Source organism: Poecilia formosa, unplaced genomic scaffold, assembly GCF_000485575.1.
Source record: "Poecilia formosa unplaced genomic scaffold, Poecilia_formosa-5.1.2 Scaffold614, whole genome shotgun sequence".
In the NCBI taxonomy this organism is placed as follows: domain Eukaryota; kingdom Metazoa; phylum Chordata; class Actinopteri; order Cyprinodontiformes; family Poeciliidae; genus Poecilia; species Poecilia formosa.
In genome coordinates, this window is record NW_006800553.1 from 180,460 (window position 1) to 192,783 (window position 12,324).

At 37.3% G+C, this 12,324-nt stretch overlaps 1 protein-coding gene across 1 annotated transcript in view; it reads left to right on the forward strand.

Annotated features, from left to right (window-relative positions):
• tmem131l (transmembrane 131 like) overlaps positions 1 to 12,324 on the forward strand; it is a gene marked incomplete at its 3' end in the record, with an annotated part of 77,429 nt that overhangs the window by 27,873 nt on the left and 37,232 nt on the right. Inside the window, exons 4-8 of the mRNA XM_007541529.2 lie at positions 527 to 598; positions 4,549 to 4,672; positions 4,763 to 4,879; positions 7,524 to 7,628; positions 8,501 to 8,578. Of these exons, the coding sequence (XP_007541591.2) occupies positions 527 to 598; positions 4,549 to 4,672; positions 4,763 to 4,879; positions 7,524 to 7,628; positions 8,501 to 8,578 (496 nt within the window). The remainder of the gene's footprint in view (positions 1 to 526; positions 599 to 4,548; positions 4,673 to 4,762; positions 4,880 to 7,523; positions 7,629 to 8,500; positions 8,579 to 12,324) is intronic.

Genomic DNA, 12,324 nt, shown 5'->3' on the forward strand with positions numbered 1-12,324 from the left:
CTTGAGTTAATGGGGTATAAGAAAAGCCTATTTAAATTGTTAACAAGGCAACGCTTAGCCTGGCAGGGGGCAAGCAAAGCCTGTTGGCCTGCCAGGCTTATGACGCACTGGGGGAAATCTGCCATACCTTTAACTTAACTTGAGCTGCAGTCATCATTGTAATTTTAGTGTTTGCCAACATTGAAATTGCAAAATCACACAATCCTTTGCAATAGCAATGGATTGTGTGTGTTTAAATTGTGTTTATGAGTGAGTGGTTGTTTGTCCTTTGTGTATCTGTGTTGTCATGTGATGATCTAGTGAGCTGTCCAGGGTAATCCTCAAAGGAAAAGCAAGTAACACATAGCTAACATTTAGACCTGCTAACTAACTCAATTCTATGACTACCTGCATTGCTCAGAGACACATCAATGGCAGGTCAAATGTGAGTTACTTGGTCTCTTTCAATGTGAAACTGATTCTTAAAGAAACCTAACCATAAGTACTTTATGTTTAACACTTTTTGTGTGTGTTTTCTTTTGAACAGTTCCTCTCCATATACACAAGAGAATGGGATGCCTCTGCATATTCAGCCCCCAGTGTTGGATTTTGGGACACAGTAAGTGCTGCTTTTGCTGAGCTCCAGCTACAATTCCTGGAGTCATGACAAGATATCCAAACTTAAACAAATGCAATCATATCTACCCCTCATAAAATTGATAGCAACCCTTTGTTTTGATCCCTGATGGAGATTATGACATCACAACCATCAGAATTGTAGTTTCAGAAATCAGGGCCCCTCCTTCTTAAAGGGAACTACGACTAGTTATAAAAATAGACCTTATTTGGGAAATATTTATCTTAGATGTAAAATCAATACAGTAATAATATGGAAAAAAATATTCCTATAATATAATTATATAAAAGATGAGGAGACAGTAAAGAAGACGATGTCAGGAGGAGAAAGAGGATCACTAGGAGATTCACTAGGGAAGCTGCATCCAAACCTGGAGCTGAGGTTTCTCCTGAAGAGCCACCTACCTAAAAAAATAAAAAGTAAATAATTTAAAAGGTTCACACTGCACGTAAGAAGCCAATTGAAGGGAAGGGAAGTGCATATTTCACACACGCACACACACACACAAAATAAATGAATTTACAAACTCAAAAACATCCATGAGGAAGGGAATATTAGTAACTGGAATTGGAAGAAAACACTGTGCAAAATATCTTCAGAAGTATCAAACTCTAGAGAAGTATATTATATTTTGGTACATGTATCAAACGATTCATATAGCCTAAAAAGACATTAAGCTCTTCATATCACACTTTGAGCCGTTACGAACAGATAATAAACAGCAGAAAATGACAGGGTGACTTGCCAAGATCAGGCTGCAGTTTGCGGTTAAGATGCAGTCCAGCCGCCCACTGAGCCTGGAGCCTCTCGGCCACGCGGAGCTACGTTGCTCCAAAACCTCCAGAGTACATTTCAAAGAAGCCTAATTTTTTATTCACTAAATGGATAGATGAAGCTATGAGAACTATTTTCTCGCCTCAAAACATCTAAAAACAATTTTTTGTAACAAATTAATAGTGTACTTAACTCTGGCAGAGAGAACGTCCGGGTCAGCAGACTTGTCAAAAATGAAATCATGAAAATCGAAATTGAGCGCTCGTTATCTGTTTTTTTCCATTGCACTAAATGGGAAATTAGATAATGAGCAGAGACGAGCCGTTATCCGATTTCTGATTTTGGTTTGATAAACGAAAAACAAAAAAACGAGTCTATTTTCGTTTTTTTTCTTTTTTCATTTCAAACGGAAAAAAGAACTGCCTAAAAATACACAGAACCTAATTCTGCAGGTTGACAACATTTTCTGCCCATCCTGTTGAACATAAGAAATAATTCAAATGATTTATATTATGCATTTAGAATGCAGAAGCTAGGCACCCCAAATCTCAGCAGTGCTGGACAAATGTCTTCACAACTACACATAATTGCTTTGGGGAAATGAATGTCCCACTCATCAATCTTGTGGTTCCCTTTTTATGCAAGTATTGTCAGAACAGCTGACTGCTAAAGACTATTAAAATACTATTAGAAATGCATGTCATGTTTTGAAGAAGTACTAACCCCCACTTAAATGGATAACAAATAAATAAAATAATTAACATGTCCTTGAAAACACTATGATATTAGATATGATTTTATATAGATATTTCATTCAAATCTAAAACCTAGATTTACTGAACTTGATGTCCAGGTTTCATTCTCATGCAGGCCGTGATGGAGTTTCCTAAAATGAAAGTAAAGTCACACTCGGAGACGAGCAGGAAGTGAGAACAGTTCAGTTCAAACTTAAAATGTCTGATGACAAGTCTGTTGCATGGCCTTCTGCACACTTTCCTATGATTCCCATATTGCTTGGCAATAATAGGAAAGTGTAAAACAAAGGTTGAAATGCAAAAGCATCCATGTCTGTGAGCATTGATTTAGATTTATACTCTACAAAGTAATTGTATTTAAATACTTTTTAAAATCTCTGAGTTTTTGAATTTAGTACAAGCCTCAAATATTATTTTGTATTTTCTTTGTTTTTACAGAACTTATTCAAATATGGCATTTAGTATAGCTAATTATTTGGAATAAGGCTACAACCCAACATTATAAGCTAGGTGATAAAAATCATTTGAGAGAACTTCAAAAATTCTGAAACAAAAATACTGTAATGCATGTAAAACTGCTCACATTAGGAAACTATTATTTAAATGTCTAAGCTCACTAGGAAGTCTAAAAAGAGAAGTATTGAATGCTGTTTTGAAATTATGTAAATTAATTTTAAGTTTTCATAAACTTTTACTCTGCAATGCAAAAAATGCTGAATGAGACAAGTCTGTTTTAAACTTGAAACATATTTAATAAATACCTGTGCTACATGAGCTCAGCTAAAATCCATAGCACTGAAGTTAGAAATACTGCAGGCCACCAACAGTATTCGTGGAACAGTTGTACTTTCTGTTAGAACCTCACTACCAAACATGGAGACTGTAATTGCATTGCTATACACCTGCTTTCCAGAAAAATTGCATCTAAAAACCAGAAACACTACATAATAAATAATATACACCCAGAAATGTTTGACTACCTTTGTTGTATCTGACTAGCAGATGAATGTTAGGAGAGATGTGGTAGTTTCTCTATTTTAATATTTTATTGGAGTTTCAGCAAAATAAATCCCCAACCAATACATTCAAATCCACACATCTGTTACATAGATAAACAAAGCAAACCAAAGGGGGAACTCCTCCAGCCCCCCAAATCTTACTTGACTTTCTGCTGAATTGACTGGGAGTGTCTCAATATGCCATATTTTGTAAAATGTGTTGGCAGAACCATGCACAACATGCCTCTGTTGTTCAACAGATTTGAGAGCAAGTCCTCAATGTATCGCTTATGGGAAAGGGGTGTCTCTCTTTTCCACGATAAGAGTATGAGTCAACGGGCAATCAATATGGAAAAGGCTACAGTTGAAGCATGCCAGATGGACACACCACATGTCAGAGAAACAACCCTAAATATTGCAGTGAGAGGGTTTGGGGAAATATTAATATTCCACGACACACACAGGAACCTTAATACAGTCCAGAAGCCCTGCAGTTTTTGGCATTCCCAGAACATATGTCCAAGTGTGCCTTTCTCGCTTTTATATCTTGGGCAAGCCTCTTCTGACCCTGGAAACAACTTTGCAAGTTTACTGTTTGACAAATGGAGCCTATGAACAACCTTAAATTGTATTAAGCCATGTCTAATACATATTGATGATAAGCCTAGTTGCCTGCTGCCACTATGACTCAGTTATTCTCAATCTCATCTCCAGCTGCCACTGTTCTTTGATTTTGTCTAATTAGGGCACTGCTGCTGTATGGATTGATGTGTGGTAGTTTCATAGTGTAAATGGTAGAACGTTTAGGCTTATTCAGCTTGGTGTGCTTGCAGAGCAGACGGTATTTATTGGTAGTGAATCATTTTGAATCATGTTTGAGTGTCGCAGCGTAACAGACTGGCCAAGCCCAGAGAGAGATGACCTCAGTCCTGATCTCATAAGTGTTTTTTATAGGCATTCCTTTTCTGCTTGCTCTTGTATGTGCTTTTACTGCTGACATCACCAGCTCATTCAGGTGAAATTTGCACAGCTCATAGCTGAAGAGTTGCATCTAGTGAATGTAAATGGTTTCCATCTTCTTCATGCTGACAAAATGCTCAGAAACAGTTTTGCTTTGTTGTACTGACTAATGATTAAAAGACATGCTTTATCTTATGAATGTTAACATGGGATTTTTAATTCTTTTTTACTGGAATGTAGAAAAAAATGTTGACCTAATACATATAACATGTAAACCTTTGTGTCACATTGTGAAACAGAAGCCATAAATGAACTGCTAGAGTTTGTGTGAAAGGAATTTATGATTTGCCTCTTTTGAATGTTTTGCTCCACTTTATTCCTGCTGACCTCAGTGTATTCAGGATGAATGTTTTCCGTGCTGATCTTAATACTCTGCTGCCTACAGGCCGCTGGGGTTGCCAAGAGCTGAAACCATATATATACACAACCCCAGCCAGGAAGTTCCTGTGACCCTGCTGTCAATGTTTCCATCCAGCAGGCAATTTTACATACCTTCCTTTCACAGAAGAGTAAGTATGTTCACAAATACCAGTGTTTGTTAGTGTTTCAATGATTTGTGTTTTACTGAAGGGTTTTGAAATGTTCTTTTTGTGCTGTAGGTCATACCACCGAAGGGAAAGGCATCTTTTAAACTAATTTTCCTCCCATCTGAGGAGGGCAGTGTAGAAAACACATTATTTATAAACACATCAGCCCATGGGCTGCTTTCGTACCAGGTCAGTATATGAATAACCTTTCCCACTGGGCTTTTTTTTTTTTGACTGTGGTATTATCCAGCATTATCAAACCATGTAAAAGTTTTCCACATACTGGACTGTTTCGACCACAGATTCCTGTATCCTATTAGAATTTTATGTGGCATACCAATAAAATATATTTCATAATTGTAAAGTCTAAAAAAAGAAGCACCAATGGTTTTTTTATTTACATTTTTCTTACATTTATTTACAAGGAGAGAGATTCATATTGTGGTTTACATTTATATGCAGCACCACTGGGTCAGTACTATACCTGTCACGATAACTAATTTTACTGGATGATAAATTGTCCCAGAAGTTATTGTGATCAACGATACTATTGTTGCTTAGAAACAATTTCTAAGCAATAAAATGGAAAAGGGATAATAATGCAAGAACATTATTATGCAATCTCAAACTCAACAAGATTGAGATTGCCTCTCAATCTTGTTCATAGATTGAGAGGCAATCTATGAACACTGGAACTGGAAGACATTTTAAATATCCAAAACAAACAACAGAAAAAACAAATAAAATGAATTATGAACTCTTTGTAAACAAAATTGGCCTTCAAAAAAAGGACAAGTTCAGACCAAGGCACCAAACTGAAGGCTTGTTTTTGGTAGGAAGAGAAAAATGATTAATCATGCAAATGAAAATGATTGCAGTCATTTTAATTTATCATGCGATTAATTGATTTATTGTTTGATGTGACAGGCCTAGTCAGTGCTTCATAGTTTCGCCTTTGGCAGCAGTTCATCCTTATGAGATATGTTTCTAACAGATTAACACATCTGAACACAGGGCTTGTGACTCCTTGCATATGGAGCCACAAGCCCTGTGGCAGCAATGTCATCAGACATCAGGGTCTTATTCAGGCGTTGGAGCTTGAAAGTTGGTGCCAGGGCTGAATTATGAATGTATTTAATGTAACTGTTTACATCCATCACCGCTATAACTTTTAATGACTTGCCGCATGAATTAGTTTAATCACGTATGATTTTACTTTCATTTTTTATTTAAAGGAAACACTGCAATTGCAAAAGTTTTTTTTTTTTACAATAGTAGAATATAGATAAAGATTTGTGCACATTTATAATGGAAAAGCAGCTAGTGCCACCAGTCCAAACAGGTGAGGTTTGTGGCGTGCACAACTGATGGTTGTCTGTTGACGCATTTGCCGACCTGAGTTGTGGATTTCTGAAGCAGCTCCATAGTTAACCCTCTTGATTGCATCTATAGTCAAGAGATGCACTCTCTTAAGCTTCTCTTGTTTAGACTGTCAGTTTAGGTGGACAGCCACGTCATTTACAATCTAAATAGCAGGCAGCTATTTTTAGATATCTAATATCTAAAAATTAGATATCTAAATATTAGATATTTTTAGGTATCTAATATCTAAAAATAAAAACAATCTAAATATCTAAAAATATTTAGATCATAAATATTTTCCATTTACCAACTAAATAGGAAATATTTTTTTCCATTTACTTCTGAATCAGCGGTGTTCCATAACATAGCTGAAGGTTAGGACTTGGTTTTATAAGCTAATCTAACCCTACTTTGAAACATCTCCATAGGGTCCTCCCTGATCCGACTGCTACCTTCCTTGGTTTTCATGAAGCTGTTCATTAATGCTCTCTAGCAAATGTCCTATGTTTGCACGCAATCTGGATTTATCCTAAGAATCCAATACGCCAGTGTATTGTATTCTGGACTATATTTTCTGCTTAGCTGTTTTCTGGAGGCAGTTAGTTACACTAAATTTATTTTGTAGAACAGATTAATCAGTAGACCTGTCACAATAACACATTTTACTCCATGATAAATTGTCCCAGTAATTGTTGCAGTAAAGAATAGTGTTGTTTTGAGACCATTTTCAAGTAATGTATTAACAATGGCACAATAATGCAAGATTGCTCTGTGAAAGACCAATAAACTTTAATTTTATAGAAACATGTAACACTGGAACTGGAAGATATTTTAAATGTCCAAAAATAAAACACAACCACCAACAACAATAAATTAAATGGAAATAAAAACCACACAACACAAACTACAAATAAAATGGATTATGATGTCCTTTAAAAAATAATCAATTAAATGGAAATTATGAAGTTTGTTTTAAATTATGTGATTAATTGTTGATTGCAAACGTCTTAGAGATGCTTATTAAATTCACACTGCACTTATTAAATGTTGATCTGTCAGGAAAATGCCAATAAATTACTTCAGTGTTTTTTTTTTTGTTGTTGTTGTTTTTTCACTTTTTAAGTTGCTGTACATATTTTGACTTTCCTCTTAGTTTTAAATAACAGAATTTTCATTAAGTGTACATTGGTTTGATTGCTTTTGATTAAATTAGCTTGAATTGTTTTTAGCCTTTGTCTCATTTTAGCACAGTTCTGTTTATCTATAACATGCTAATGTACCTGCCCTCCTTATAGCTCTGATGGTTTTCTACTTACCAATTGAACTTCCAACAGAGAATACACATCTGATCTTCATTTATTCAAGTTTTATAGTTTTCTGATGACTTTCTAAGAAGTAAATGTTTTTTTTTTGTATATCAGTGTTTATCTGGAGTACAGTAAGCTTGTCACTTTAACTTTTTTTTCTTCAGGTGTTTGGTGTGGGAAGCCACCAAACTTCATTGAAATCTTCCCAACGAAAGAAAACTCATCTAATGTTCCCTCACATCCAGAGCATAAAGTTGACCCAAACTCAGGTATGCATCCAAATGCTGATGAGCTTGTTCATTCAGACCTTGCATAACAGTCAATAAGAGCATAATTGGAAACAGCTGATTTTCTTTTTCCTGCTAGCCCAGACAAATATGCTTACACACACACGCACACGCACACACACACACACACACACACACACACACACACACACACGTGCACAGACACACCCACTCTGATTAAATTAGTGGATGGTTGATGGCTAATGGCAGGCATGCTAAGCTTCATTTTTTAGGTCCGTTGTGAACACACACTGTTTTCTCAGTGTTTTTACATTTTTCAGGAGCACACAGCGTGAACACCACCGTCTGACTTGTTCATAGATTGAGAGGCAATCTGAGGCAGTGCAAGTGTGTGTTTGTGTGTGCGAGAGGCATCTGAAACATATTCTCCCCTCCACAACAGGAAGTGAGGTGGCAGTTTGAAAATGTCAGTATGGCCATCAGCTCTCACAATAACCATGACTGTTGCTTAATTGGGTGATTTACTGCCAGTTTTTCTCTAATCAGCAAACTTTCATAGTATTGACATGTAGTTACCTTAGTCTGATCTACATATCAGATGTGTATGCGGATGATCAATGTTTAAAAAGTGAAACCAAAAAGAGATGATTAAATTTATCTTTAGGGACAAGGATCTTAGGGAATGCAATCATACAGAGAGGAAATAAAGGATCCTCAATAATGCTCCTTTGTGCACCTGCTTTGCAACACTGTCACTGAAGGAGTTGTCCAGTTGAGCAACAGATTCATGTATAAGGGTGAGGGTGTTACAGCCATTAGTGATTTAGTTTTAGCCAGGGTCATCCTGTCTTCGACCCCCTGCACTGACATGCTGTTGCTGTGTGTTTCTGCAGGAAGATGCCTCTAACATCACCATTCTGGGTCTGCTCCTGGAGTGCAGTTTCCCAAAGAGTTTACTGAACAGTCCTCAGGTACTCCTTGTTTTCTCAGCCTGTCAGTGTTATTTTGCTTTTTCTAAGCCAATGTCTCACAACTCAGGGAAGCTTTACATTAAAATTTTGTTTTGAATTTTACAAACTAAATGTTGTTTTACATTGAAGCAGGAATATAAAGTGGAAAAAAATTAACTTTTTCCATTTGACTTGACAAGAGAGCCAGATTCTCTAAAGCTTTGGCTGGATTACTTACCATTAGATTTTCTCTCTTACTCCTTGGCGTACTTGGATCTCTTTCCAAACATTTAATTGTTTTGTTAAGAGACACTATACTGTAATTACTAAAGAACTCCCTGTACTCATTATACAACTCTTAAAAGCAAGACTTCTTAAATGTTACCATTACTGTACTGCCGTAATGGTACCTTTCAACTGTCTCTCCTAAAACACTAGTAAGTCGATGGGTCCATGAGTCGTCATGGCAGTTCAGGGGTTAAAACAGCTTCAGCTTCTTTTTTTTTTTTCATGATGTTGCAGTTTGCTATTTTTTGAACCGGATAAAAGCCAGACCATTTTATAATCTTTATCATTAATTTAGGAAATTTGTTGTTGTGTTTTCTTTGATAACAGCACAGTCTTGAATGACTGTAACTATTGATTGAATCATTAATGTTGTTAGAGCATCAGTACAAATTTGATGTCAGGTTTAATGTTTTCATTGCAAGAATTGAAACATGTATATTTTGTACACCCAGAACATTTCCATGACTTTATTTGATATAGTTAACTTTTTTGCTTTGACTTGCTGGCTTGTTGGTCTCCTCTCCTGCACTGCACACCAATCTTCCCTTATCTCAGATATCTTTCTGGTAAGAAGTGTCCCCATACCAGTTTATTCCACACCGAGTACGAGTACCTCAGTTTACGTTGTCACCAATACCGATATTTAGCAAATTGGCATTTATGTATATATTTTTATTTACCTTATTTTATTTCTTAATTTTGAACATGATAGCATAAAATAAGAAACATAAGGAATGGAAGAGACATATTTTTGTAGCCACAGTAATCTTGACGTGTTCAAAAAGGAGTAGTATGGGCTCCTACCACACAAAGTTATACTGTGTTTTTGGATGGAACCTCGTTATTAGATCAAAAAAGGAAAACATTAACGTACGTAGAAGTTACACAATTTAATAGTAAGAATCTTTGACACTATAGATATGTTATAGTTTTGAGTCTAAATAAATTAGCAGATTAGCAAATATATGCCACTAAATATAAACACCATTTACTCCAAGTCCCTATATTCATCTATACATAAATACACACATTTACTATATAAATTTATGTCCACCCTTGTATAATCTTAGTTCACACAGTAACGTTTAAAAACAAATTAAATTAATTTACAACAGGGTGACTCCTCTTCTTTTTAAGCCTATGGTCTCTCTGACTGTTTTAACAAATCCTAAATAGAGCAACACAAATTTAGTCTTAACCTTCAGCTTTGCTGAAGGTTGTGCACACCACATACCTCACCTGTTTGGACTGGTGGCACTAGCTGCTTTTCCATTATAAATGTGTACAAATCTTTATCTATATTCTACTATTGTCAAAAAAAAAAAAAAAACTCCACGCCACAGACCGGTACCAGTCCATGGACCAATTGGTACTGGGCTGCACAAGAAAAAAAAAATAGATTTCTGTTTTATGCATTATCTGAGTCTGGAGGATCTTTTATTTTGAAAATCCTTTAACCGAATTTTCTCGGTTATGTCTTACGTGCTAACATTGAGCCACAAGCAGCAAAGTGAGTAAGAAACAGATCAGATGTCTTTGGAAAGTTTCTTTGCAAAGGGGAAAAGGCCCAGAGAAGAGATAGGAGAATGATTTATCCCGTACCGGTAGGTGATTCCCACATTCCAAGCCCACTCTACATGTTATGCGGCGACCAGCTTGCTAATGAGGAAATGAAGCTTCAAAACTACTTCGCCATCTAGAGACCAAACACTCTGTGCATTTAAGCAACACACTTTGGATGTTATTGTCTCCCATCACTCATAGATGGGACTGTCTTGTTGCAGAGAAACAAGCTCAGGGCTCCCATTGATTTGTCATGAGTTAAAATTTTTATGGAAGTAAAATGTTTGTTTTTGTGGTGCCTCTGTATCTTATTTTGAAGGGATGTGTTAATGTTGCCAAAGCGACCAGAGTCAGAGAGTGTTAGGGCAGTGGTCGAGATGAAAGGAGTAGAGCTTGTGAATCTTAAGTCTGGTTCACACGACACAATTTAAGAATGGTCATCCGATTTTCCAAATCTCTGTGACAACAGAGCTGATAAAAGTACAACAGGTTTAATCGGTTTGTGTGTCCAGCCACACGGCAGGAGCAACACACCACACACGAACTGATTTCACTCACGAACATCCCGATTCCAGAAGAAAATCTAGTAAGACCCCCAACATACCATATATGAATTTAGAATAAACAAACTCGGATGACGATGTAGAAGCAGTAGTGATAGTTTGCGGACTCAAAGAGCTGCCTTGAACGGCCCTCGCAGCTTAGCGCCGCTCCGGCCTATTGGCCACCGCAGGGGTTCCAGCACCGCCACACGCCAGCCACCGCAGACGCTCTCGTGTGGCTCCCGCGCTCGTCCTCCAGGCGATATGCATTGATGCGTTCGGCAGCGCTCCCCGGCGATGCACAAAAATCTGGTGCAGATTGAGCCATGTAGCAAGAAGATACAACTCTTTGATTAACCTAGTGGGCTCAGTGGAGTCAAATTACAATGTAATGCTATTGGGCTCTTTAGAGGTTCACCAGAGTCAATCATAAAAAGTCTGGTGCAAATCGGATGATGCATGCGTGAATTAGAGACGATCGTAGACATATGGCGAGCATTGCTATTCACTATTTAGCCACGCCCACATGGTTCAGCCAGCAGCCAACATTCACAGAGTTCATCATCATGTCATTTTATATCAGTTGGCACAGGATTGATCCCATTTGAATCATAGAGTATAAGTAAGACATCCACCAGAAAAATCAGGTGACTTCCTTTTGGAGGGGGTCGGGGCTTAGGTGATGTCATCAATTCACCATGTTAATGTGATCAGGGCTGGTCTATAATGAGACATGGAAAGTCTGATGCAGCTCTGACCTGGCATTTGGAAGTTATTGCACATTCATGTTTCATGGAGAAAAGTCTAAGTTTGACACTTAGCCACGCCCACATGCTTTAATGTACGAGAATTCTTTAGATAACTTTTCACCTTCAGTGTCTCAAAAGTGTGCTGAGTGAGTTTGAAGTCTGTATCTCAAAAGCTGTAGGAGGAGTTCGATCAGATGTGATGTGTATGAAAAAAAGGAAATGGCGGGTTTGATCCAAAATGGCCGACTTCCTGTTGGGTTTGCACCATAGCTCCAAGAGACTTTTTTGTATTTCCTTACAAGATACACTTGTGTACCAAGTTTCATAATTCTAGGTTAAAGCATGGCTTGGGGCTGATCATTTAAAAAATTCTAGGGGGCGCTGTAGAGAAATTAGGCCACGCCCATCAACGACTGTTATGGATTCCTGTTCGGGGATGGGTAAGGATCCATCCTAGTGATTTTGGTGCAGCTCGGCTTGAAAATATAGAATTTAGAGCCAAATTTCCCCACACTGCCATTGCCACGCCCTCCGATGAAAACTCTTGGAACTTTAAAGCAAGTGAGACCAACTTGTTATCTCTCATCCAACACAAAATCATCTTGATTAGGTCAAGAGAGCCAGA